The sequence below is a fragment of the Apostichopus japonicus genome, chromosome 20 (assembly GCF_037975245.1).
Source record: "Apostichopus japonicus isolate 1M-3 chromosome 20, ASM3797524v1, whole genome shotgun sequence".
Taxonomy (NCBI): Eukaryota; Metazoa; Echinodermata; class Holothuroidea; order Aspidochirotida; family Stichopodidae; genus Apostichopus; species Apostichopus japonicus.
In genome coordinates this window covers 7,759,293-7,787,265 of record NC_092580.1, presented here as the reverse complement: position 1 = coordinate 7,787,265, position 27,973 = coordinate 7,759,293, and the positions used below count along the sequence as shown (strand labels likewise).

The following is a 27,973-nucleotide window of genomic DNA, read 5'->3' as shown; positions in this document are numbered from 1 at the left end:
GAACTTTTCTTTGTGGGAGGGGAAGGGGGAGCCACGATGGGAGGGGATTAATTTGGGACGTAGAATTGACCTCTCTTCTTTCCAGAACGTTTAAGTCACTTTGGTTTCTTAAGCTACATTTCCTTCAATCTTGTAACCCCTTTTACACACAAACCTTTCCAAATGTTATCAAAGGTATGGAACTTATCGGCTTCCATACTTGGTTCTGACAGACCGGGCAGCTGCAGTATATAAATATGGACTTATTCGTGCGATCTTCGTTTGTTAGTATCAAGTGATCAAATGGATCTCTCATTCGTATACCGTATGATCCTACACGTTGGTGCCGCCGTTTGGTGTGTCCTTGCAGAAGATGGACTTTCGTCGTCGTCGTATTCATCCCTCGTTTGGGAGGAGGATCCCTTTGAGGTATGAGATTAAAAGATATTAAATTAGTTATGTTATTATTATCATTTCTACCGCTTATATAGTTCCGCACCAGTTGATAAGTATTAAGTAGTTAATTCTTCATATACGTTACACTGGAATGAAGCCTAAAAATAAACCTGCAAAATAACCATTAGTACATTATAATGGTTTTCTCATTGTCTGAGCTCAATTTAATATCCATCCACCTATTATGAAATCAAGATCTTAAGACATATCAGCATATAAGCTATACATTTCCTCTTAATTAATGTTCTTCTAATGGATATCTCTTCGATACTTGTTTTCAGATAAGGACTACATTATTTAATTATCAATTCTATGAATTGAAGTACTCTGTGTTGTTGTTTCCGGTTGAACAAAAAAAAACGTTTTATGATCTAAACAACCTGATGATAAACATGCACAATGCTGGTGTTGCGTCATTTATCTTTTTCATCCAACAAAATTTCTTTTTATGATCAGATTAAATGACACCAACTCCACCACACCATCTCCCTCGTGCCATGACGACAGAGAAAGAGTGAGGGGGGTGGGGGTACATTTCTAGGACCTGAAGTCAATTTGGGGGCCCGGAAAATTTGGAGGGGTTGGGAAAACCATAGGATATATGAAGAGTGCAAAAGGTAGGGCCTACGATATAATTTAACCCTGGGCCCGATGTTGCTCTTGAAGTCTTTCCCCTCCCCTATACCCCTCCCCTACCCCTCCCCTATACCCCTCCCTAGCTTCACCCCCAACAAGAGTGATGTGTTTGATTACATCATGTCCTGTTAATAGACAACCCTATGTTAATTGTTTTAACTCAGATATCATTTTGTTTTCTTTAACTTATTTTGGTTCAATTGTTATACGAGACTGTATCTTATTTTTCTTTCAGGGTTCTGGGTTCTATGAATCAATCATGGAGTCAACTGAAACACCAGAGGTAAGTCAAAATAACAACTTTCAAACGGCGAGGAAGTGGTGCTGTTTTACGCGTAAACATGAGCAAAATCATGCACTCAAATATGTAAATTATTTTGGGTTGCTTTTATTTGCATAGGTATTGTTACAGAGTGTGGATCCCTAAAGTATCCGTAATATTTTAACAACATAGCACCAATATAAACGTAGCCAATAAACTTATATCAATATATAGAGCAGAGGTACCTATAATTATTCATATTTTAAAATGTAGGTAAACTTTTGTACGGACGATGGTATTGCCATCCAGTCATAAGGTAACTTAATTATCACCTGTTTTGTATCTTTCGACCTCGAGAAAAAGACTTTCTAACATCCAGGGCACTGCTGCTACAGTTAGTTGATTGAAAAACAAATCATTGCAGATAACGTAAAATCCATTTTAACGGACATCTGGTTTAAGTCAAGGCCCCGACGCACCCCAATAAATTTCCAGTTTTGCCCAGAACCGTTGAGTAAATAGTGTAACCATGATATAAATAAAGTTTTTTATTCAAATAATGTCCAATACTTCATTTAGTTATACCGGCATAGGCCTAAATGTATATTAACTATCGGCTGCGCCGGAAGCAGTGAGCTTTTTCGTCAGAGGGTATAAACAACAATACACCTATACCCCTTGCATTGATAGCGATTTGTGTATATTTTGAAATCTTATAAAAAGCTATTAAAAGCCCCTGAAATCGGATACTTTCATCAAGTTGCGATGTTTACGTCATGCCGATCCAGTAAATTTATATTCTAAAAGAAATCCTCCCACTCGTCACGTGGTGTATGACGTCACTCTCACAAATATGAACAGCTGGAATCGTGAAATGAGCACTGGAGAACCAATCCTCATCAGATTAGCGGCCATTGTCTATCAATTAACGATTATGAATTGATCCTCGAGATGTCATTAACTCTATTTAGCCTAATCGCTTAACAACGATAAAGAATTTCCGACCGGGGCTATTTAGGAAGAGTGGAAGGTGTATATGCCTTAGTAAATTTGGCATGAAAGTGTTTTAACTTAACACGTTCAATTAGGGCTGATACACCGAATGACTTCACTAAAGTAGATTGCAGCGGTATTGTAAATACGAATTTCATATAGAACGAGAGAGATATAAAAACAATTGGATAAAGTCAAATACTGTTTTATTAATTAATATAACGCATGTGAAGGTTAATGTATGATATTAGAACGCCTGATATTTCGATACCATTTAGTAGGATTTTCGTCACCCAGAAATAGACAAGTTAAATAGACAGTTGGGAAGTCCAAAGGTTAATACACATGAACACATAACATTTCTAGCATGCATTGGAATACTTTAACTTAATAACTTTTATATTATATTCATAATTCATACTATCTTGTCTGCTCCGTATTGAATTTCCTCTGTCTTCTATTCCAACTCCCCCCCCCCCCCCGACCCTACTCGCCAATACCTTTAACTTCATTCAAACTTTTGCACGCGGAGACATAATGATAACCCTTTTGTTTCTCCACATAAAAGTATAGAAAGGTTAGTATAGGACTGCTCACAACTGAGTAATGCAAGCAAACATTCAGTGCACCAAGCACGTTACCATGTATGGATATGACATGAACTTTAATGATTTCCTTATAGCTAAGCAAATAACCTCTCAATATGAAATTTCTGCAAGCCTGTACAACACACCAAGAAGGCAACTACTGGGTCAGTGTAGTTATTGTTTGTGTTACTTTGCTTTGAAACATTATATATATATATATATATTTATATATACATACATAACTAGTGTTGCGCCGATAATCGTTTTCAATATCGGTATCGGCCGATATTTGCAATATCGGCAGCATATCGGTATCGGTAAAATTTTGCCTAATTGCCGATAACAGCAAGCCGATATTGAACTTTTTTTTTCACAGCAGAGCTACTTATTTATACTTGCAATGATTTGTTAATCTGCCCAAGACGATCCATTTCTTTAGCGTCAGTTAAACTCTTATTCATTTTCGATTAATATCCATGGAAACCTGACCCTCCGTAACCTCTAAAACACGTCTACGGCGCGCGAATATAACCAATGACCTTCGTGAACCTTGGCCTACACATAGCATTAGTGCAGCATGTATACACTGTACTGTACTAACCATTCATTTTCTCAAAGGCCTCCGTGAAAACCTTGAACATGATGCATAACTGCACTTTTAATTTTCCGCGAACACACTGCCGATTTCCCGCCGGTGTTCGCCCAGCGAACACGCCGAGCACGCGAGCATAAAAGCGTAGTGTCCAGGGGCCAGCCTTAGGGCCTTGGTGGGGTCATGGGGTAGAACCCCTTGTGGGGATCCTGGGGGATAAAGCCCCGAAAAATTGGCTTTTTTTGCGTGTCTGGCGATAAAAAAAAAATCGCAGTTGAGTATGCAAAATAATTTTCTTATTTAAATTGTCACGAAACAGATGAAAATTTTAAAATGACAAGTTAGAGTAGCTATATTATGTTATAAAATGAAAAGAGATTTAATCTGTCTTTCAATCTTTAAAAAGTGCAACTTACAAAACTTCCGATATTATGAAACAAACAACGTTCAGCAAAGCCCTGTCTCTAGACTGCCTAACAATGAATAGCGTGTACAATGCGTACATTTTTGCAACTGCGGTGTTTAACCCTATACCCAACTACCGCCGTTCATGTGCTGCGAATTTTCCCAGGTACCTTCCCAAACACACTGTAAGCTCATCCCCTGTGTAACACCTGTTTGTTAACATTTTTTGGCAAGTTGCCAGGGAACTTTTCAGTTACGTGAGATCCGTAACCGCCGAGGTGGTTAGGCTATTTGCTATACAATTAACTATGGTAGGATATTATTTTTTCCGTATTTTTGGAAATTCTAGAAAATACTTTCTTTTTTCCCCCGCTTAAAAACAGATGTGGTCTTACGGTATATTCATAAATGGATGCACTAGAGCCTTGTTTACATGACATTAGTTGCATTTAGTACGATATGCCAGTTTTGCGTGAATTTTTCGAAAGTGTTTTGTTCGATCTTTCGTAATATTTGAAAGGTGTACCACCTTACTTTCCGTACACAATTGGTCATTTCTCTACTGATTTTCAGTTTTTTTCTTCTCTATACGGTCAAGTGAATAAGTTGTACATTGAGTATAAACTCAATAAATTATCATTTTTACATTGTGATCGACAGTTCGTAACCTAATTAAGATGCAATTTTGCAAGCATACGTTAACACTATAGCTACTTGTAAGTCTTTACGATGTTAAGGCTCACATTTACTGCGTCCATTTTATTATCGCGTGCAGCGCTGCAGTGAAAAAGATTCTGGTTGGATTTCAATTATAATTCTCTTTTTCAAAATCAGGAAAAAAGTCATTCTTTTCAACTTAGGACAAAAGGAAAACAAAACACCATATTTTGTTGTTTACTTGAAGATTTATTTGTGAATGTATGCATGACTAAAAGTACGATTTTGCCTTTATTTTGTCTGTTAAAAAATATCGGTATCGGTATCGGACCGATATTGGGATGATAATATCGGATATCGGCCAAAACCGATATTGGTAATATCGGCGCAACACTATACATAACGTTTTCATATATATATATATATATATATATATATATATATATATATATATATATATACATACATTACGTTTTCATATATATATATATATATACAAAGATAGATATATACAAAGATAGATATATTGCACCATTGTCCTATTTCAGAATTACATAATGAATAAAGTAGATAATTAATAATTAGGAACAAATGTGTATTCGTTCTGTCGAAAATTGTCACTCGGTGGATACCTTTGAGTACAGGAGATTCTCACAACTGAAATGTAATAATTAAAAATAATCACATATGATTTTGGCAAGCCTTATTAAGTTGAACAAGTCTGTATCATTTAATACGGATGTTCTGTTCAATGCAGCTAAAATGGTACAGATGGGGAGGGTAGGACGCAAGGGGCCATGACGCCCCACATTCCATCCTAATTCGGGTAGGGGGTCCATGGGACCATTAATGGTCCTATCGGGGTAATTTTTAACATGCATCAGGGGGGAGAATTAGACCACTGTTACGGACATAAAACTCACCTTTTCAACCTCATACACAAATGAAAGAGTATTTATTTTTACAACATTGCGTTAAGAGCTGATCAGAGGCCTAATTTATTGTCTATATACCCCAGAATGCGCAAACTGACGTCTCAACCTTTAAGCCTAAGGTTGTTAATTGCGTGGGAGGATCTCCAGAACCCCAGCCTCAAGTTAGTCGTTTTAAAGGGCCCCGGGCTACCCCTCCTTTATAAAATACTTTATTTGTCTCTGGCCATTCCATAAAGATTGATGCCTCTACCTAAATCAGTGGAGGAAGTTTAACCCCCCCCCCCCTCAACCACCAGTCACTCACTCACAGTCAGTGTTCCGCCAATGGCTGGTACGTGATTTGTAGAGCGAATTCATCCTTTTCGATTCTTTCTGATTTCCTTATCGCAAAACAGGTACATGAAGTCAAATATAACAGTGTTTTGATTAGTACAACCATATCATCCAGGCTCGCTACCACCTCAACAGTCGCGACTTTCCACAACAAGAACCTGGATAAGCCACAGGATATCACCTTTGGTGTATTACTCAATATGGACTCCCTCGTTACCAGCTTCGATATGTAAGTATAAATGTATAGTACGGAAGCAATCTAGCATCAGAATCACATTTTCAAAACAGACGAAGACAATTATTGTAATAGGAAGGTTTCATGTATGTTTGCATGTGTATATGGTTTTAGCCCTATATATACCATTTGCTTTCTCCTCCAAAAGTTTGAACAACTTCAATTGTTGCATGGTTTATTTTACATATTGCAAAGTAAATAGCATCATTTTCTTGGATAAAATGATTTTATTTCTTCGCTTCTTAACTTGACAATGTTTGCTATGTTTGTTAGCTAAAAGTATTTTTCCGGGGGAGGGATGGGGGTAGGGAAGGCTGTTCAATTTCACGTGTAAAGCAAAGTAGAAAAAGACCGTTTCCATGTAGATTCCGATAACCTGTTATCCCCTTGTCGCATCCACAAAATTATTACCAGTTTATTAGAAAGTAACTAAATAGATTAATGATAAATTGATTCTTTCAAAGGTCTGTTGACGGTGTTACATTCCATAGTGAGATCACAGATCTCACAGCAGAGGATCACGTGACACGATGTCATGACAACCCCTCGGATCGGCGAGACAGATTTAAAAAGTAAGACGTCTTAATCTAATCCCTAAAATATTATTGAATGGCCAAATTTCATTACAGTTTAAGTGTTTCATTATAATCTCTGTGTGTAGGGGTGGGTATATGGTGGCTTGTTTGGTTGGGTTTAGGGGAGTGGGGTATGATGTGGGCTATAATTCTATGGGGTCCGGCCACAACGACCCCAGGGACACACCTTCTCCCTAAAATCTTTAACCCTCTTCGGGACCTTATATAAAATGTCATGCCATACAGTGGCGGCGGAACCGGGGGGGGGGGCTTGGGGGGGGCTCAGCCCCCCCCCCCCCCCCAATGAAAAAGTTGAGGGGGCAAATGCATGATAAGCCCCCCCAATATTTACCAAGGCTCCGAAACGTGCATCTGCCCATTTTTCAATGCACACTTGTCGATCTGTCCGATGCACACGTATACTATATAGGTGTAATAATTTTAGTAATTGCCGGGGGACCCTCGGCCCGTCCCCTGGCTTTAGACCTTATTGTCACCCCAACCGCGTCTTCACGCCCCGTGAAAAGTGGAAGCAGTGAATGTGAGTACCGGTAAGCGTAACACAACTTCGTCTTAGGCCAATGACTTGCCTCATTTCAGCCAGTTCTCCAACATCCCCTTACTTAGTGACGGAGCGTCCATATATACAGTCAGGGGGCGGATGCCCCCCCCCCCCGACGGACTCAAATGGACTGCTGGCGCCCTTTTCAGCACTACTTTTTACTTATTCGCGATTATTGACTATTTTATTGCGCTCTCAAATACCTATTGACATTTGTCATATTCTGTTGGTGTAATTTTCCGACAAAATGGAGACGACACCTATTTATTCACTGTTTATCTGCAAATTAGCAAGGCCCGGAAAGGGTCATTTCCTGCAATCTAGGGAGTATCTTTACTCAAAAAATTTCTGTACGCTCCGCGCCAACCTGTGGTGGCGCTCCTCTTAGATAGTGTCGAAAGCGCCCCTACAGACCATTCTTGCCCCCCCCCCGACCAATACCCCTAGCTCCGCCACTGCCCTTACTACACTCAAAAACGTCTTTGCGAGTACACTACGAGTAATAGCTACTCTCTTAAAACATTATCGAATATACAAATTACAATGTTTTTACAGACTTTTACGTGCAATCTGAGAAATTGCAGGCTTGAGACCCATATTTTAGGGCTAGGTATTCGCAGCATAAAACACTCGGGAAGTGCCGTTTCCGGCAATCTGGGGGTTTGAAAAACCCAAAATTTTCTTGTACGCTCCGCGCCAACCGATGTTGGCGCTCCGCTTAGATGGTCTCCACACATTAGCCCCCCCCCCCCAATAATTCTTCCGTTCCGCCGCGCCTGATGCCATATATGCCTATAGTGTCTATGATCATGCCTGCTTTAAAGGAGTGGATTTCAATCGTATCGAGGAGTGACGTCATGTTAGTTTAGTTCAAGACGAGTAATTTGTTACCCTATCGTGAAGACTCTGTAAGCTATAGGACCACACGTACATAAAGCTCGTCAGAGGCATCATCCTCGACACTGTTTAAAGATTGGATTCTAACGCTTTAGAACCGAGAGTCAACGTAGTCCTCAAATATTTCATTATTTAATATGTTTTTATGTAAAAGAAAAATCGCTTAGCAAACTCAAAACATCGTAAATGATTTCATTATTTATGGTTCGTCATTACTTGCAATAAATGTTGGTTTCTTCAATTATCAACTCATAGTAGATGATATAGTCAACGCATAGGTTTACATGTAAACAAGTCCAACCTTCATTCTTCGCTTATCTTTCTTTCCTATTATCGTCTTCTGTTATTACATTTGAGGTAAGATTAATTCATAAATTGGCGGCGCCAGAGAGAGCAACCTTTTCTTTGTGTTCTTCCGTAAGGAAGCCATTACATCCTTGTGTAAATGTACTCACCATATGTTGTGTTCGATATATATGCATGCAGGTGCGAAGATATGTTCCTGATTGAAACCTCAATCTCAGCCGGGTCACAAGTCGCCTTCAGTTTGACTCATATGGAAGTAATCGAACGTTTCAAGGGATCTTACAAGTATAGTGTTGACCTATCACCCCACTTGGTAAGTCAGTTACTTATCCAGACATGCAGATATCCTACCGTACAAATAATATTGAAAGGATGAACTTAACTCATTTCTTAGCGCCTGGACAGAAATACCACAGATAACGTCTGAAACGGATTCATAAATGATAGAGCAACAGCTCACGTATCTGTAGGGTAGTCACCTTACTGGAAAGTAAGAAAAAAGAAACGTCTGTTTTGAAAAGAAACTTTAGGCAGAATTTTAGAAAAATTCCATTGCTAATAAAAAATAATAATGAATATTTATAATGAGTCTGTATCCGTCAAAAAAATACAGCAGTGTGACAAAACAAGTAAGCTTAAGGAGGCAGTCAAAAGGCCGGGACGTAGCCAAAAAAAAGAGGGGGGCAGAAATTTTAAAGGGGCATTTCTCACAAAGGGAGTATTATTACAAGAAAATGTTTAACCAAAATGGCTCCCACGTTGCAGGAAATAAACAATAATAAGAGTATTGTATTACGTAGCAGACGAACTTTCAGGGGAAAGATTAAGAAGGGTCGCTTAGCTTCCTTTAATCTGAAAAGAGGGCTTTAATTATATTTCGTGTTTTTATGTTTTCCTGCTGACTTTGTGTTGCGCAATCTGTATGAACTGATCTAATGGTCCCTGTGTTAGACTAAGTAGTCCAGTCACTTTGGTTGATGAACCTCAGCATCTTTAAAGGGCCCGACATTTTTCAAAACAAAAAAATAGTCCATAAATAAGACCTGGACTAATAATAGTGTGTATTAATGGTCGGGAGTGTATCACAGTATTTTGGAAATGGTGGCTGTACCTTTGGAAGATTCTTTTCAATTGAAATCACTTTTAATTGTATCACCCACCCCACCCCTTCCCTTACCCTTAGGCCTAAGTCCCAAAGTGTTACTCCATAATTCCTACAGAATATGCCAGCAATATTACAGCAAACATTTCGGATAATGTCAGCTAAAACAGCAAAGTCGCTTGACAATCAACTTTCGAACAGGGTTGTCAAAACAGGAAAATGTTACTTCACACCTCAATTAGTACTCCATCAACCAGTCTCATTAAAACATTGATAAGAACAACGGTTAATCATTTACACGTCGTTAACTCGTTCGGTTATTACACTATTTCATGTCATGTGAAAGTACACACCCTGAAGTATAAATGTGACTAAATAATACTAGTCTCTGCACGTCATGGGTCGATTGAGACCATACCGCAACGGAACACTTCAAAATAACTTTGAAAGGGTTCAGAAGGAAAGTTACAATTTCCAATTATTATAATAAATACGGTTATATAGACCCCGATTTCAGGCTGTGTCTGTTATGAGAACACACCAGCTGAGTTCATTGTTGGAGACCTGGATGATAGGCAATGACTTAGTCATTTCCTGTTAGCAGGGTTCATAGGGGATCATTTCAATGGTAATATCTCACATTATCATCTTTTGAGATATTTATGTGTTTGATCAACTGTAAAAATGTATTTGAGATAATGGTGCGAATGAGGAAAAACTAAGATATAGATAAGGAAAAAGATTGGAAAAATCCAACCAAGTATTTTCATCTTGTCTAAAATCTCTGATTGTTCATCGGTTTATATAGTCTTTGGATGTTATCGCGATATTGTTGAATGTATACTCTAATGTCATTGCACTCCAAACCAAATGTTGCAAGTAGCCATGCAGGTGTATACCTCATACTTGTCTGGCCCGGTAAATTGACTATAGGTCATGGTAGAACTAGATCGCTGCAGAAGGTCTTTAACATTAAAAAAAGAGAGAAAATAATCATATTTCTGGCCAAACATTTGGCAAACGTTTCTACTATATATATCCTTCCCAAAACGCCTGCTCAAGTTCAAAGCAACCGAGGATCACCGAGGACCACCGAGGGCCACCGAGGTCCACCAAGGATCCGGGAACATTTGTGTCACAGGACCATCTGTTTTCACTCTTCATTTTTACTTATATTGTTACGAATATTATGCAATTGAGAAATCAGTTATGCTTTATTCGATACTTTGCGGGCCCTCCATATTATCATTGATATTCATAGCGCCCTGTGCCCCCCCCCCACCCCCACACTCTCGTCAGGCATGCGCATGTTCCAATGAGGCATTGCTAATGGTCCTGTTCTAAGCTAACAAAATTTGTTTTTCATATCTTTTGCGACATATACGACTTGACGTTTGATTCAATCAGTTAATTTCGATCTCACATGGCGTTCCAGTTATAAACTGTTTATTGCGGAGGCAATGTTGGAATAAACATTTTAGAATCACATCAAAACTCCATAACCAATTTCAGTGCAACATAAATCAAACGGAAATGATTTTAGATGCAGACGAAATCTATTTCCGAAGCCATTAAAATTATTTATGCATTATGGATTCAAGATGCTATGAGTAAAATCGCAACGAATGTATGCGAAAGTACAACGAAAAGTGTTGGAGTTGACTCTATTAAACTCTCCGTGAAAAAGGAATAATTTCCTCCATAAATTATGTTGTTTGCCGACAATAATTTGATATCATATAGTGGAAGAAGGTTAAATGTCACTGGTGTTGGTAACTAAATTAAGCTAAATTGTAACCTCTTTAAATTTCCATCGAAAAAACATAAAATACAAATATAATTTAAACTATTAAAAGTACAAATGGTGTCAAAACACTTTAACGTCCTGACTACTGTCTATTGCATTTTCAAATGAGGTGTGACATATCTAAGCAGTCCTATCTCGTTAGAGTATATACTTATATATGTGTGTTCACAATTTTAAGATTTCACAGTACTCTTTTTGTGATTTTCTTAAATGTGGCTTTAACCTCCTCTTTCCAGGTGATGTCTCTAATGACTCAAAATAAAAATCCATAGGCATATGTATAACTCACCACCACGTTCTTCCCGCCTTCCCCAACCTTCCGCTTTTCCCCACCTTTCCCAGCCTTTCCCCACCTTTCCCAGCCTTTCCCAGCCTTTCCCAGCCTTTCCCAGCCTTTCCCAGCCTTTCCCAGCCTTTCCCAGCCTTTCCCAGCCTTTCCCAGCCTTTCCCAGCCTTTCCCAGCCTTTCCCAGCCTTTCCCAGCCTTTCCCAGCCTTTCCCAGCCTTTCCCAGCCTTTCCCAGCCTTTCCCAGCCTTTCCCAGCCTTTCCCAGCCTTTCCCAGCCTTTCCCAGCCTTTCCCAGCCTTTCCCAGCCTTTCCCAGCCTTTCCCAGCCTTTCCCAGCCTTTCCCAGCCTTTCCCAGCCTTTCCCAGCCTTTCCCAGCCTTTCCCAGCCTTTCCCAGCCTTTCCCAGCCTTTCCCAGCCTTTCCCAGCCTTTCCCAGCCTTTCCCAGCTTCAACTTTGTAACAATAATTGTGTTTGTTTTTCCTTTTAGAAAACATCCCTTTTGGAAGTCCAAGTAGATGTGACTGAACCACAAGGTCTAAGGTCTGTGGAAGCATCATGCCTTGATAGAAATGTTTCCATCTCCCATCAGCGCGATTCCTCGCGAGCCAGCATCGCATGCAAAGTTCTTGATGAACAATGGAGCTCAAAGTATTCCTCCGAAGATGAACATGATGATGATGATTATGGCATTATGGAACTTCGGTACACAGTTTCAAAGTGGTCCAGCGACGTTCTTCAGGTAAATGCATGTGTTTCATTATCACACTAATAAACAAATTATATATGTAGTTTGCGTTGGATGGTAGGCTTGAAACTGTTTCGTTCTGGTTAAGCCTTATAATATTCATAGATAATGAGATACAGTCATTGAAATATATATAAGACGTTCGTTGTATGAACGAATTACACTGTTTTGCAGTACGATACACGCTATTCTACACAACATAACATAACAACAGGACACTACGCTATATTGTACTACACTACACCATATCACACTATTCTGTACTACACTACACCACACTATACAACACCACACTTTACTACATCACACTTTACTACATCAAACTATACACTACACCACACACTATACTATATTACATTACACTACCTCATACTACACTACATCACACTGCACTACACCACACTTCACTACATCACACTTTACTACATCAACTATACACTACATCACACTATACTGCATGCAATACACTACCTCATACTACACTACCTCACACTACACTACACCATACTTCACTACATCACACTTTACTACATCAAACTATACACTACATCACACTTTACTATATTACACTACCTCATACTACACTACATCACACTACACTACACCACACTTCACTTTATCACACTTTACTACATCAAACTATACACTACACCACACACTATACTACATTACATAACACTACCTAATACTACACTACATCACACTACACTACACCACACTTCACTTTATCACACTTTACTACATCAAACTATACACTACATCACACTATACTACATTACATAACACTACCTCATACTACACTACATCACACTACACTACACCACACTTCACTACATCACACTTTACTACATCAAGCTATACACTACACCACACACTATACTACATTACATAACACTACCTAATACTACACTACATCACACTACACTACACCACACTTCACTTTATCACACTTTACTACATCAAACTATACACTACATCACACTATACTACATTACATTACACTACCTCATACTACACTACATCACACTGCACTGTATAACATTACATGACACTATACTACATTACACTGTACTACCCTACAATCTACTACATTAAATTTCATAACATTACACCACAATCTGCTGAAAGATATGCGGACAACTAACGAGGCCTCTAAGCTTGGTTTAGTATGAACGTCCCTGGATAGCTGACACATTGACTATACATATAACACTTTAAATTTTCTGTGTGATACGGCTGTGATGTAATATCTCTAAGCAGAAGGTATGATATCAAGTTCTGTTGCTCACAGAAATAGGAGGTTGTTCCTGAGCTGATCACTCTACATGCTAAACATGCCAAAGTTCTCTCAAATGTTTGACCTACATTTTATTTACTCCATATATGTTATCTACTTTTTCAATGTACTTTTTATTGATCTATATTTTTGTTTCAATCCACAGGCAAACATGTAAGCTTTATTATACTTTTTGATGTGTAAATGATCCCGTAGTCTTCAGACTTTCTTCATGTAATTGAAATACCAGGTCTATCTGACTGGGTAAAGCACCTATGAGCTCTTGACCTTGTACAACCGTTTCCGCTTTTTCATGAATTACCGACAAGAAGCGTACATAAATTACGATTGCTTGAAGTGACGTTGTGTGACTTTCAACAAGACATATGATAACTGAGGTTTCTTGTTGCACGTTTCATTTGCATTATTTGTCTATACGATGTATTTTACTAACAAATTACCAAGGTCTTAATCTTACATTTCATTGGAGGATCCTTGCTTGATTATGCAAGCATGCGATCACACCCGGTGGTTTCATAAATGTTATCTGCATCGATTTATACCATAACCTTGATTTAATAGGGATATTTAGTGTAATTCTATAACCACAACTGGTTCTGTCCGATTATAGATATATATGATATACGCACAGCTGTTCACCATATCCTTAATTCAAGTATATATTTATGGGATCACTTCCAGTAGACCCTACCTTGTTTGGTCTATGAATTCCAACAAATTTGCGACCCTCATGTAATGTTATAATATGGAGCGTCTCATTGTTATTTACGCCCCCCCCCCCTCCCTCCCTCTTAACGGTAGGCAACATAGTAGAGGGAACAGCAATTGGGAAGGGCTGCATCCATCTTAGGTTTGAGTTAAGATTATTGGGACAATTCATCTATAACAAAATAGCAAGTCTTTGCGATGTCTAAAGGGAACTCCAACTTCCATAGTAATACGCAACACACGGACTCATTGCAGGGTGTACTTAATATACACACACATCATCAGCATTCGACGCAGCTGTTTCAATCGTAATCCTGCGCATTTAAGCATGCATGGGTGTTGCCATACAGAATCTCTGTTATAGTTGCTCTTTAAAACAGTTCAAACACTATATAGTTAACAAATTCTTTCCACATACTGCACATAATGTGGTAACTGAATAAAAATTTGGTTGCATAACCGTAACTGATTTGATGTTGACATAATACTTTCTCTTTATATTTCAGACCGAGAATAGCTACTTTGCTTACTATTTCTCGCCTGGCGGGTTGTTACCAATACCCAAACATACTATCTTTATCATTGACATAAGTGGGTCAATGGCCGGTACCAAACTAATGCAGACCAAGTCGGGAATCATCGCCATTTTGAGGTCTCTTCCAATTGATGACAAATTCAACATTGTTACTTTTGCCAACAACGCTTATAAGTGGAAACCGGACTTTGTATTTGCCAGCAAGAAACAGATTACCTCTGCGTCCCGGTTTATAAACATGCTTCATCCACATGGAGGTATGACCCCCACCCCACCTCACCCCACCCCCGGCCATCAGGTGTTTTGCAACCAAGTGTAATTGAGGCCAGAGTTGTGCCATAGTATATAGTCACGTTTGACATTCAAATAACTGATTTTTTGGCGAACGCTTTCCTCTAATGATTGCGTGTACCAAACACCGCGAAGAAAAGAATAATGCCAATAGTGCTATTACCACGTTATAAAGTGAAGTTCTCGTTTAAATTCAGACAATGATTTACAATTCTTGTCTTGTAAAATGAACAATTCAATGTTTCCTTTTTTGTAATTTTACATTTGTTTAGGTTCAAACATCAAAGAAGCGCTAATCGTTGCAGCAAAGTCCTTCAAAGATGTCCAGCGGATATATCGTTCTATCGTATTTTTAACCGACGGCGTCCCGTCTGTCGGGAGCACAGACTCAGCCCGTATCACAACAAGTGTGACCAATATCTGCAGCGACAGAATAGCTATCTTCTGTATCGGTATTGGCAATGACGTCGACGAGTCGTTATTACGTAATTTAGCCAGAAACAACCGAGGACGCTATTCACAAATCGAGGCCAGTGACAAGGCTTCAGATGAAATGAGCACATTCTTTCAGGACAATATCAAACCAGTCCTGTATGACGTTAACATAATCAGTGATAAAGAAGTTGTGATTAACTCTACGATAACTCGCAGTAACTTTTTGGCCTACATGGACGGGCAAGAACTTCTAGTGGCTGGAATGATATCAGATAGATTAAAGCAACCTTTCTTAAACGTGACCATCTCTGGAGAAGGGAAAGATGGAAAAAAGATCTTCCTTGTCAAAAACCGACTAAATTTGGTAAATATATCTTCTTTCTAACGAATTATAAATCACAATGTGAAAACTTCATGATAATAATAATAATAACGATTTTATCGTCAACTTTTATTCATATGTATGTAGATAGTTCAGTGTAGACCCTTCGTGACATATAGGCCTTTTGGATCGCAATGTGAACTCTTCGTGGTAATATTTTATATTGTAACGTGAACTCTCATTCATGATTGCAGTGTGAACTCATACATATAGTAATATAGAATATAATACAAACTGTTCGTGAAATCGTAGATTGAAAAATGTGAACTTTATGATGATTATTTAGATTGCAATGTGAACTCTGCATGACATTATAGAATGTGATACAAACAGTTCGTAAAATCATAGATTGAAATGTGAACTTTATGCTGATTAAGTAGATTGCAATGTGAACTGTTCATGACAATATAGATTGGAATGTGAACTCTTCGTGATAATAAATGCAATGTGAACTCTAAGTAATATGATAAATTGCAAAATATGAACTCTTTATGATGATAAATAAAGATTGCAATGTGAACTATTCATGACAATATATATTACAATGTGAACTCATCATTAAATTACAAATTGCAATGGAAACTAATCACAAATCTGTCACTACTATCTTTAGTTATATTTATATTTCACATCAGCTCAAATTTTCACTAAATGTCGAGAACTGTCTATCGAATTAATAGCGCGATTTTTTGGGGGGATTTCTTTTTTTTTTAGTTAGATATGAAACGCACAAAAAGGAATATTGACGATAATGGAGTTTTAGAGCGGCTTTGGGCGTTCACCAAGATCAAAGATTTGTCTCATCAATTAAGGACAAGAAGATCAGCATATGAAAAATCCATCTCTGCATCCAGAATGTTGCAACTTTCTCATAAATACGGATTCTTAACACCTGTGACAACCCTGAGCTTACCACTTTCTGGAAAAAGTGATGACGGAGGAGATTTCATCATATCTAACATTCAGCTTCCAACGGCAAGAGGTAGATAACATTAGTTATTATTTCATCAAAATATTTCTGATTGCAGGATGCTGACTTTCAATGTTTATTTACAGTGTATTCTGGAGAGTCCAGGAAACAATACTAGAATGGTTGTTGCAAATGTGGTTAGATGGATTCCGCTTAACCGCAACGAAATATCATTTGGATTGTGATATGTTTATTTATGGATATAGTGTCCTTGCTGTTATAAACTGACCCCAAACAGGAACTTGTGAACAATACTATTTTTGACGAGTTATGCATCACATACCGAATAATCTCATTATACTATTTTCATACAATGTTTGAGGCTTGCAAACCGCTATCACAATAAGTTATCAGGCACTTCTTGAACCTTCCTAGCGGGCTTGGTGATGGTGCAGAAGTATTATCTGTCATAGGCTGTAGAAAAAGTGTGTGGCAGGACCATATATTTGTCCGACGGTACAAAACATCATTGAAAGATTGGTTCGCAATGATATCACAGCAAAGGAAACATGTCCCCCGTTCGAAAGTTTCAAGTACAGCAAAACATATATATATATAACATATACATATACGGCTTTAGAAATCACAAATGATTTCGAGTTGGTTAGCATCATGTTTGAATTCTAGAGAAAGGCAAAATATGTCACCAAAACAGAACTAGTATACTGTTCGATACAGGTGACAAACGCCTACAGTGGAATTACGACCTTCCTTACCGGTTTCGAACCTCTGGATATACAATCAGCGTCCATAGCCTATAGTTGGTTAGAGTGTCCGCATATAAAGCGGGAGGCCCGGGTTCGAACCCAGTGGAGGCTGGAAGTTTTTTCACTGTTCTGGATTTTCCAACTGTCTATCATTTCATATATATATAGCATTATAGCACGTTTCTTTTTATTCCTTAGTATCTACCCTGCCTCCAAATATGCATAGAATACTAAAATGGACCCCGATTTACCAACCGTTTGCGCTTCAAAATGGCTCAGTATCAAGAGGTATGGTATAATTGTTGTGTGAACTATAATTATAACAAAGAGTCCTTTGTTCTCCTAGAAAAGACAATATTAGCAACATGCTAGTTTATTTGCAGTTAGGCATGAAAACTAATGGTCATGCAGAAGGAGGGTATATAAAAGAAAAATGAGAAAGGGAGAGGGCATATATATATATATATATATATATATATATATATATATATATATATATATATATACATAAATATATATATTATATTTAAGTATTGGCCATTTCTTAAAATTATCTGCAACTTGTGTAAATTTATTCGTAAAATGCTTTTTTTTTATTGTTTTTCTTTGATTGATTTTGCTTTCCTCAGTATTTGGAGACCCACACTTCGTTATCGACATTCCACTGTCCAACTTGACGATTTGTTTCGACATTCAAAGAAAGGAAGGAGATATTCTGATGTTGATCGTAGATGATGCAATCGGTAAGAACCATTTTGTAAAAATTAATCTTGAAGCTAAAGAAAACTCTCTGTAAAATTGCACAAGCATCAACTATAGTAAATAAGTACACATAATGTGCAGTAAAGGCATGCACAAATGTTGACAACCAAAAAAGTTCTAGTCTATTCAGAATGACCAAAATACTTATTGCGATTATTGTCAAGTCTTGGTAGTAATATATTATGTGTAGTATGGTGTAATATTATATCAAGAGACATCAGATCTAACAGGTTAATATGTAAAACGATGTTTTATAACCCATTCTATTTATAAAATTATATATATCAAAGTTTTGCACCATTTTGTCATGTCTGGTCTTACCTCAGGATTACTCGTAAATGGAGAAATAGCTGAAGACATCACTTCTAGAACGAAGATCTTAAGTCTTTTCGGACGTTTGGGGATAACCTTGGGATCGAGTCGATTGCTTTTCTCACCAGACCGGATTCTCATTGATTCCAAGATGTCGGTAAGCTGGAAGAAACCTTGCAGGATAACCATTGATCAATTTAACCTAGTTATTCACGACAGGCAGAATGTGACGGTAACCCATGACGACGGAATGAGAATGCTGATTCAACTTCACACACGGATTAAACATCCTAGCTATTTCGATTTGTTCTTAGAAGATAATGACGGTTTCTCATCTGGTGCAAGTGGTATCATAGGTGAGCAACTATTCGAACTCTGTTGGCTTTACCATGTGCTTCATTTGATAAACGAACCGTGGCGAGGCTTCCTCGCGATACATCTATGCCAGCTGACGTGCAGAGGCATGATGGTTCAATATAGTGCAAGGGTTCTGAATTGGCGTCCCACAGGCCAAATCCGGCCTCCCATAGATATCAATCAGACCCTGGGGAAATAACCAACAATCTTGCACCTAAAATCGGGTAATTGGCACTTAAGGCATTTAGTTCCAATGTTTTATCACACTTAACATTTACAGTTAGATTGTCTGGCCCTTTAATCACACCATATTTTTTCTCTGGCCCTCATAGAAAAAAAAAATTGGAAAATCGTTTTCTAGTCACTTTTGGTAAGCTGTCAAAATACTCTCATATCGGAATGGATTGAAGTCATTCATTGATCTAAAAATTGTTTTGTTAAACAAACATAATTAGAGAAATGCAATAATCATGTTATAGTCACAAATAAGTGAAAGACACGTGATTACAATAGTTATGTCATTGCTATATCACATAATGTTGGGATGATTTGAGAAACTTTGTTGTTAATAAACGATGTCACCCCCTTCAGCCATTTCTCTATCTAAAGCTATCTCTAACAATTGGGTCACGATGCTGTGTCATATTTGGTCGCGTCGGATTTCTTGTTAAAGTCAGCCTCAAAATAGATGGCGCTATTAACATTTTCTTAATATCTGCCGCGTAAGGGGTTGCGTGTCTGATGATACGAGGAGACTTTCGAACTCTTTTTGTGTGGCGCTTTAAAAAGAGGATTAATAGATGGCGCTATACAAATTCACATTTTCTTTGTGGCTTCTTTGTTTCGGGTAACTTTTCTTTTATTTCGATCCTCTCTTTTCTTCAGGTAAATTCAAGAACACAGCCTTTCATATAGCTTTCCAATCGATATCATCAGACCAAGACAAAGCCACATTGATGTACAGACACAAGCAAATACCGGTTAGGAGAAGGACTAACCCTTTTGCAAAAGACTCTTTCTGTTGGCACGGTCGAGCAGAGGACTTCATTGACGATATAGAAGAATTTACTTCCGGAAAACTCTGTTCATGACGCCTTCTCCTTCTCGCCTGTGAGTGGTTATAATAGAGCAAAGAGGGGGTGTTATGAAACCATCGAAGAATGCTGGATCTCCATGACTGAGCGATGACCCTAGACAGGAATGACGCGAAGACTCCAGAGAGAGAGGGGGGGATAGAAAGAGAAAGTCGGGGTGCAGGCTTGTCGAGATAGTCAGTCCCGTCACTGAATCTCTTTCACTTATCTGTACAAATACAAAAGAAGAGCATATTTTTGAGAGGGGGGGGCGGGGGACACGCATTTTTAGGTGCAGGGGTGGATTGCGGCATAAAGTAATACCGCCTAGGTGATCCGGACCGGCGGTGCTAGGGCCAGGAAACAATCGGCGCAATTGGCGCCTCTGAGGAAACTACCAAAGGGAAATTGACGCCTTCTATACTGGCACTTTGGTGGGGCTTTCGGCGCATCATGGGCCAAACGGGGCCCCGTTTCAAAGCCTGTAAACCTATCCGCCACCTGTTTGGATGAACACCAACGAAATCAATACATAATGTATAGCTTACGAGCTTGGAAATTATGATTAATGCCGCATGGTGTACAAGTACAATTGTGATTTGACAAAGTTATACAATATACTTTTCTGTTCTTGCTGGGAATTTTGAAAGAAAAAATATTTTGACTGTCAATTTTAGTATTGTTCATCTCTGGATATGTTTTACAGACCTTCCCCAAGAACTTGTAAAAATTGTTACAAAGGATAATAATTTATAAAGTATCTTTATATGATGTATATTTATTTTAATTTATTTTGTTTATAGAAGTACCATGTCTATAGTTAGTTAAACGTTTCACGTTTTATAAAACAATAAGGTTTATACTGTAAAGCTATAATTACATTGCGCATAGTTCTATTGTATGCGAAACAAGGAGTAATGCATATTTTCTTTATGCTATATCATTTTGTTTTATTTCTGTTTACATATCGGCCACATTTGTACACAAAGTAGCCGGAAATTACAACTACATAATTGGCCCTCCTTTGTTAAATCAGACAGTGTTGTAACCAATGAGAAAGGGCCAGGAAATGCGGGTGGGAAGATAAGAAGGGATGTGAAACCACCGATGAGGGGAAGGTGTTTAGTGGTGGGTGGTGGGAAGGTAAAGGGAACAATCCCGTGCGTAAATATGTTATCCTCTGTACCCCCCCCCCCCCCCTACTCCACCAAACTGCTCCATGAATGGGATACTTTAACTAACCAGTTTAGCGAAACTCAGATGATAGTGAACTCCATGCAGTCACTCCTATATAATTTACAATGTAATAGATACGATATATGTAGCTTTAAACAACACAAGGGACTGTGGATGAGGGACGTAACTTACACATCAACCCATGGCCCGCCGTTTTTCAGTATACCAAATACAAATGGTAAATATGTATCTTTAATCCTTTAAGATTATGCATGTGTGTGTGTCTTCTGTGTGTTTTTTATCTGTGTGTATGTGTTTATTAAATCACTGTGTGTACGGCATAGTGTGTTCTAGACACTACTTGTCCTTCTTTCGATAGACCCACAGCGCCCTCATATTTTAACTATATTTCTTTTAGCAGTCGGTTGCTCAGTGGATTCATTCCCTGGCTGTTGATATCTGTCAGGCTGTCATACTACTGCTTGGCTAATTTCAGTCAGGTGCAATATTCAGATTAAATTCAACTTCCACGCGATAATGATCAGTGAAGAGTTCCGCTTAAACCTGTAAAGTCGTCGCCCTGTCTCGATGCCCAAAGATTACACCCTTCCTGGTGCGTGCTTCAAAGATTCAATGAACGCAAGACAACGTTTCTTCATAGAAACCTGCCATATCGAGATGCAACAGGTTTAAGTATTTTCAAATTTCTTTTCTTGCGTTTTTATCCATAATATCCCTTCTTATACCTTTCGACAGGCCTATCTAAGTTCAAGTTCGATAACTATGATATCAAATATTGACCTTCAATACATCTGTACGGTGGTGCAAAGGTACGAAAGTGCGATCAAAAGAAAAGAGAGAGTAAATAATCAAATAATGAAAGGTTTCTAAGTCACCGAAGAACCGAGTGGAGCGGAAACTTATATGGAAATGAAATTGATTTAAGTATCTATTACACTGTTATTTATGGACAGGTAGCTGAGAACACGGCGAACTTTACGTCTACTAAAAATGACCTTTTTATATGTCTGGCAAGCAATGCATATTAAATATGTAATAGTATTGTTGGTGTGTTCCCTTATCCGGTTATAACTTGATCGTTGTTGAACTTATTCAGATTTTATTTCACTTATAAGGTATTTATAATCTGCACAACTTTCAATTTTTCCTGCATGTAAAGTCAAGTTGCAGTATATATATAAAAAACAAAATTAAAAAAAATTTCGCTAAAACCGCAGGATTATATGAAGTGAAATATGGTGATCATCGTCATCGTATTTGTCCAGAGGAGAGTTGTTGAGAGGAGAGAGGAGGAGGGAGGAGGGAGGAGGGAGGAGGGAGGAGGGAGGAGGGAGGAGGGAAGAGGGAAGAGGGAAGAGGGAGGAGGGAGGAGGGAGGAGAGAGGATAGGAGGGAGGAGGGAGGTATACAAACAGGGCACTAGTCATAGTACTACATACAGGCACATGTAAAACCTTCCCAACGTAGTATCATGGTTGTCTCCTTTGCTAAATCTATCCATGTCAATAGGCACAGGAGAACTGCTCGGAGCTGATTTCGTGGGATAGACCAGTCCTCCTCAAGGTAGGCAGAGAGAGAAGATTCCAAACAGGAGGGGATGTCAGATGTGGCATTCTCTGAGCAGTTTTATCTTCGTTTGGGAGTAAAGGGAGGGGAAGAGGGGGGGGGGTTAGAATTAACTATCATATTTTGGGAGGTAGAGGTTGCAATATTTTATAATAGTCACATGTTTGGAATATAAACAAAACTGTAAATGAAGAAGAAATGTTAGGACTACACCAACGTCAGAAAAACAAAACACGTTGTAAACAGCGTGTGGTAATGTTAAACGAGTGTTGAGAGTAGGATATACACCTATGAACTTGCAGTTATAGCTCTTGTTCCTTGTTCCAGTCGTTGACTCTATGTAACCTGAGCATATATTGGCCGTATATCATTCCTGCATCTGGTCAGTTTTAAAATCATTCTTACGAAAAGAAGGAAGCTAAGATAAGAGAACGCTCGGCATAATCGGCGCCATTCTTATCTCCAAGTCCTTCTAATATTAGGACTTGAATCATGTGACTTTGACTTTGGTATGTCTACTGTTGTATCAGAGGTCCCTGGGAGTCCAGGTACCACGTGCTTGAGAGTATATCATGCGTGAAGCAAAGAGGTGGTACAAGTGACGGTATATCGATCATGTTTGAGGCAAATCACTTTAGGGAGTAACATATATGTCTATGGTTCACCGGCAAAAACTCATTGCTGTGAGTAAATTAGGTGCGGTTTTTCAATGATAAGGAACAGGAAGTGAGATCAAGTTGAGTTCTGTCAAAGCCTGGTACTGAACAGTCTCCGTGGACATGCAATAGACGTGTTTTAGGAAACCATTGATCAAACGAATTCATTCGCAGTGTTTGTTCTGTTATCAAAACGTTTTCTTTTTCATTGATAGGTTATCGGTTAATTCGGTCATTAATTGCAGGTCATTTTGTTTTCTAACAGCTTGGTATTTTCGGACAATGAATTGACATTTGAAAAGAAACGTTTACTTGAAAAGGAGAAAGGTGCAGTGACATATCCTAACCAACCAACAATCGTCTGTAGAGATTCCATCGAGCTTTCTGGTTTGTCGACCGAATTCTTTCTAAAACCATGGTTATGCTACGCGCAACAATCGTGGTGCTAAGCTTAGCGGTTTGCACTAATGCTTTGTACACTTTCTTAGCAGGAGACTTCGAAAAAAACGAGGCTTTTCCTGCGCTTCAAGTACGAGAGAAACGCCAGGCCGCGGTAAGTAACTTGATTCATTTCAGTACATATATCATTTCATGGCAGAACAAATAACCAGAGACATTTTGCACAAAGTTCTCTCTCTAGTAGAATTGAGTCTGTTCAGTGTCAACATTCAAGAATGTGAGACTTTAAAACTTTAACATTTCCCTCCCGGTCAGAGCTAAAGCAGGAAAGGGTCAATTATAATTGCTTACCTGATCACATGGTTACACCATGTTAATGTTTCACTGTTGCATTAATATTGCTAACAGGCTTGTCTTCATTGCAATTCTTGCAACTAATATAGCTGTCTTACTACCGAGATAATATCAACCAGTTGTTGGTTAAAAACTAATTGCGCAATATGCAGTCTGTCTTGAGTAACTAATAAGACTTTCTTGTTCCGCAAAGCAATTGTTATGGTAACGGTCCAACATCGTAGTTTAGTTGTAACATAACAAGGCCCTCAAGATAATCCTTATATGTAATACTTCATGTTTAACTTGTAGAGTTATTTTCGAAACCCAGGCAACACTTATTGAACGTTATGATTTGTTTTAGATTCGTTTCGCTTTTTTTATTATTATTTTTTTGCTTTAAACAATGATTAATTTCTAATATTTCGATAATTAAAGTCTCAATACGTGTTTGCTGATGAATTTCGGAAAACAAACTTCCGAAGCAGATTCAATGTTTCTCATTCTAAATGCACTCTGACCAGGTGTGTTTAATGGAGAAAAGCTGTCGCAATTGAAAGAAGAAATTTATTTTCTGTTGCCTTTATGGCGCGAACGATTTACCGTGCCCGGTCAAGATTTTAACACAGTCCAATACTCGCATCATCCACTTTGTTTTCCCACGGAGGAAACGTCTGAAAACACCTGTTTATTCATTGCAATGGAAGGAAATGACACAATTTCGCAAGCTACATCGGTAAGATTGAAAGAAAGATACTTTTCAAGATAATGGACGGTTGGACCTAACACAGGCTAGCCACGAAAGTGAAAGTAAGATAGGCCTAACGGTCGTAAACAAAACAGAGAGATTTGATTTGCGCATGATCTGTTGGGCCGGGGGCTTGCAAATTTTGATTGAAGTTTGTAGAATCTTCGGATTCGTTAAAAAAAACAATTTCTCTCTCAGTTTTGACATCTGATTCCCGACTTTTATACAAAATGAACAGATGGGGAGAAGGAAATTTCGTCCTGTCAAAAAAAGACAATTTAGGCTATCTGCGTCTTATACCAATCCTGCCATTGAAAGAAAGGTAAGCCGAATGAGTACACGAAAACACCCGCTATTAATCCTTAATTCTATTAACAGAACATCTGGGATCTAATTTAATTCAGATCTGGGTTAATTAGATGTGTTTTCAAGGTGTCAGAACTAATGAATGTAATGTACTTTACACATTCATGTTACTTGGTAAAACTATGCATGTGACATTTACAATCACATTTTCATCACGTGTTGATGGTTAAATTTTCATGAAACTTAACTATGTTCATTGCAGTCTTCGTAATCTAAGGTAAACGTTCATTGAGCCATCCCACGGTCACCTCAAATACAATGCATGCCACGAAAACCACGCATGTCATAACGCATGCCACGTATGTCATCACGTGTGCCACGCATGCCATAATGCATGCCAAGGATGTAGTGACGTAAACATGCCATCAGTAATGGCATGTCACGCATGTCATATATTCATGTTCATTTATTGTAAAAGTCAACGTTAGACAACATGCTGTTTAAATCGACGTTCAAACAATGGGCTGTCTGAAACAACGTTACAGACATCCCGTCTGAATCAACGCTGTTGTCAACAAGCTGTCCGAATCAACGTTAGACAACATGCTGCTTAAATCAACTCATGACTGCACCTGGACCCCACCTATGGCGGGCCCCTCAGTGGAGCCCACGCAGATAGCGCAAAGCGTTCTCGTTGACAGATCAATACATTGAATCCCCTCCACCCCCCCCCCCCCATAAAATGAAATCCTGGCTAAGGGCTGCATTGCTTCTATAGAAGTAGCAGGCTAGATATTGCTATAACCAGGGGGTTGTTATGACTCCCTGCTATAACATACACCACTATAACGTAAAACAAGAAACCGCCTTCTGAATAGGGTTTGATTTTTCCTTGGATTTCGGGAAATCGCGCGATGTATTATGCTATATTGTGTCATATGGAGTAAGGACAATCTTTAGCCTTAGTATAATACCACACAACCGCACAACCACATCAAACCAAAGATGGATGATATTGTGTTTTCTAGTGTTTACACGGGTCCAAAAATCGGGAACCGGGTACCCGAGGGCCGTTACCCGTCGGGTATCCGGGTACCCGGAAAAAAATTGTTTACCCTCGTGTATCACGATTTTCAAGAAATTACATATTGGATGCTGTAATAAATGCATTATATTCTCTACTGACAATGTTTTCATGTTCAAATACGTAGGTGTAAGATAAGGTATAAAACCCTCCTCAATAATATTTATTTGGTTTTGTTTCTTTCATTAACTTGTTAATAAAGTAGTTATTTAATTATTATTAGCATTACTACTAACATCGCACTGCCGCCGCTGCTTATGCTTGCTCGTGCACGTCTATTGGATCAAACCATATAAATATCCAATTTAGTTGTTACTACTATTATGCAGGCCCAGGGTTTGCATTTGCCGCGATATTGCACGATTCGCGCAAAGTGATCGCATTTGGAATAAACGATTAGTAAAAAGCCACTTGCGATTTCTATTTCTTAGTTATCCCGTCTATAATCCATAAAAATCTCGTAAAATTCCTTGTCAGCCTTTCCTTCTATGAAATAAACGAATGAGTAGATAATTATTTCTTCCACATGGTAGCCTAACACCACACTAAGTCAATGAGAAATCTAGCTTAGCCTACCATCTGTTTATTTGCTGAAGTTGTGACGCAGTTATAAGACATCCATGGAATACTTTCGTTATTGCTGTTACGTTCGACCACATGGTTGCCTAACACTACACTGAGTCAATGGGGGTAATCTAGCCTAGCCATCTGTTTATTAGCTGAAATTGTGACGCAGTTATAAGATATCCATGGAAAACTTTCGTATTGCTGTTATCTTCGACCACATGGTAGCCTAACAACACACTAAGTCAATGGGAAATCTGCCTAACCATCGGTTTGCATTTTTTTACTTTTTAAATCACACTTTGCGTAGGATTCGGGTAATAAATTAGGAACCGGGTAGTAACACGTCGGGCGGGTACCCGGGTACCCGGATAACCCGTGCAAACACTAGTGTTTTCCGTTTCATGGTAATCGGGAGACATCGTAGTGAAACAACGTTACCAAGGAACCAAGCGGACTTCAATGTAAAGATCATGTTGTATGAAAACGAACTTCATGTGTTGTGCTACAATGACACTGGCGTACACACTGATTTCGTTACTTCCCAATGTCGCTTAGATATGAGTACTCAACTGGCATGTCCTATACCATCCATATCATAGCTGATATATATTGGCTACCATGGTACTTGTCAATTTACCCACAATGCCTTTAAGCAACAATTGGTCAAAATTTTACTGGATTTACATGCAAAGAAAAATCCCTTCACTCGGCATCAAATGGAGGTTCCGTGCATTACTCAATGGTGAAACGATACATGGTCCGATCCCCAACCCTCCCCCCTTTGCAGGCACCCCAAACGATGTGGTAAATTTGTGTAATAAATATATGTACTCTTAAGCATGTTCTATGTATTCCCGAAGCATATTAACGAGCTAACTTGTGACCCTAAATTCTCCGCTTCCACCACAATACCACCCGATACACATAGAGAACACAGT

General features: G+C 38.6%; 2 protein-coding genes across 4 annotated transcripts in view; both read left to right on the top strand.

The window, feature by feature from the left end:
- The first annotated feature begins 45 nt into the window (after nucleotides 1–45).
- On the top strand, nucleotides 46–21,297 carry LOC139961341 (inter-alpha-trypsin inhibitor heavy chain H3-like). Its single transcript, XM_071960484.1, has 13 exons — nucleotides 46–408; nucleotides 1,307–1,354; nucleotides 5,898–6,064; nucleotides 6,535–6,642; nucleotides 8,591–8,723; nucleotides 12,094–12,345; nucleotides 14,863–15,148; nucleotides 15,455–15,981; nucleotides 16,714–16,981; nucleotides 17,875–17,964; nucleotides 18,306–18,419; nucleotides 18,765–19,106; nucleotides 19,993–21,297. Exons 1-13 carry the CDS (start codon nucleotides 283–285, stop codon nucleotides 20,196–20,198), a joined length of 2,667 nt encoding a protein of 888 aa, XP_071816585.1. The 5' UTR covers nucleotides 46–282; the 3' UTR covers nucleotides 20,199–21,297.
- A 2,256-nt stretch (nucleotides 21,298–23,553) lies between these two features.
- The window catches only part of LOC139961340 (inter-alpha-trypsin inhibitor heavy chain H3-like), a 29,821-nt gene continuing 25,401 nt past the window's right edge, over nucleotides 23,554–27,973 (top strand). For 2 of the 3 annotated variants that reach the window (XM_071960483.1, XM_071960482.1), the window contains exon 1: nucleotides 23,555–24,151. In XM_071960483.1, coding sequence (XP_071816584.1) covers nucleotides 24,014–24,151 — 138 coding nt within the window. In that variant the 5' untranslated portion in view covers nucleotides 23,555–24,013. Of the gene's footprint in view, nucleotides 24,152–25,316; nucleotides 25,401–27,973 lie in introns of all 3 variants that reach the window. The other variant, XM_071960481.1, reaches the window with a different exon arrangement.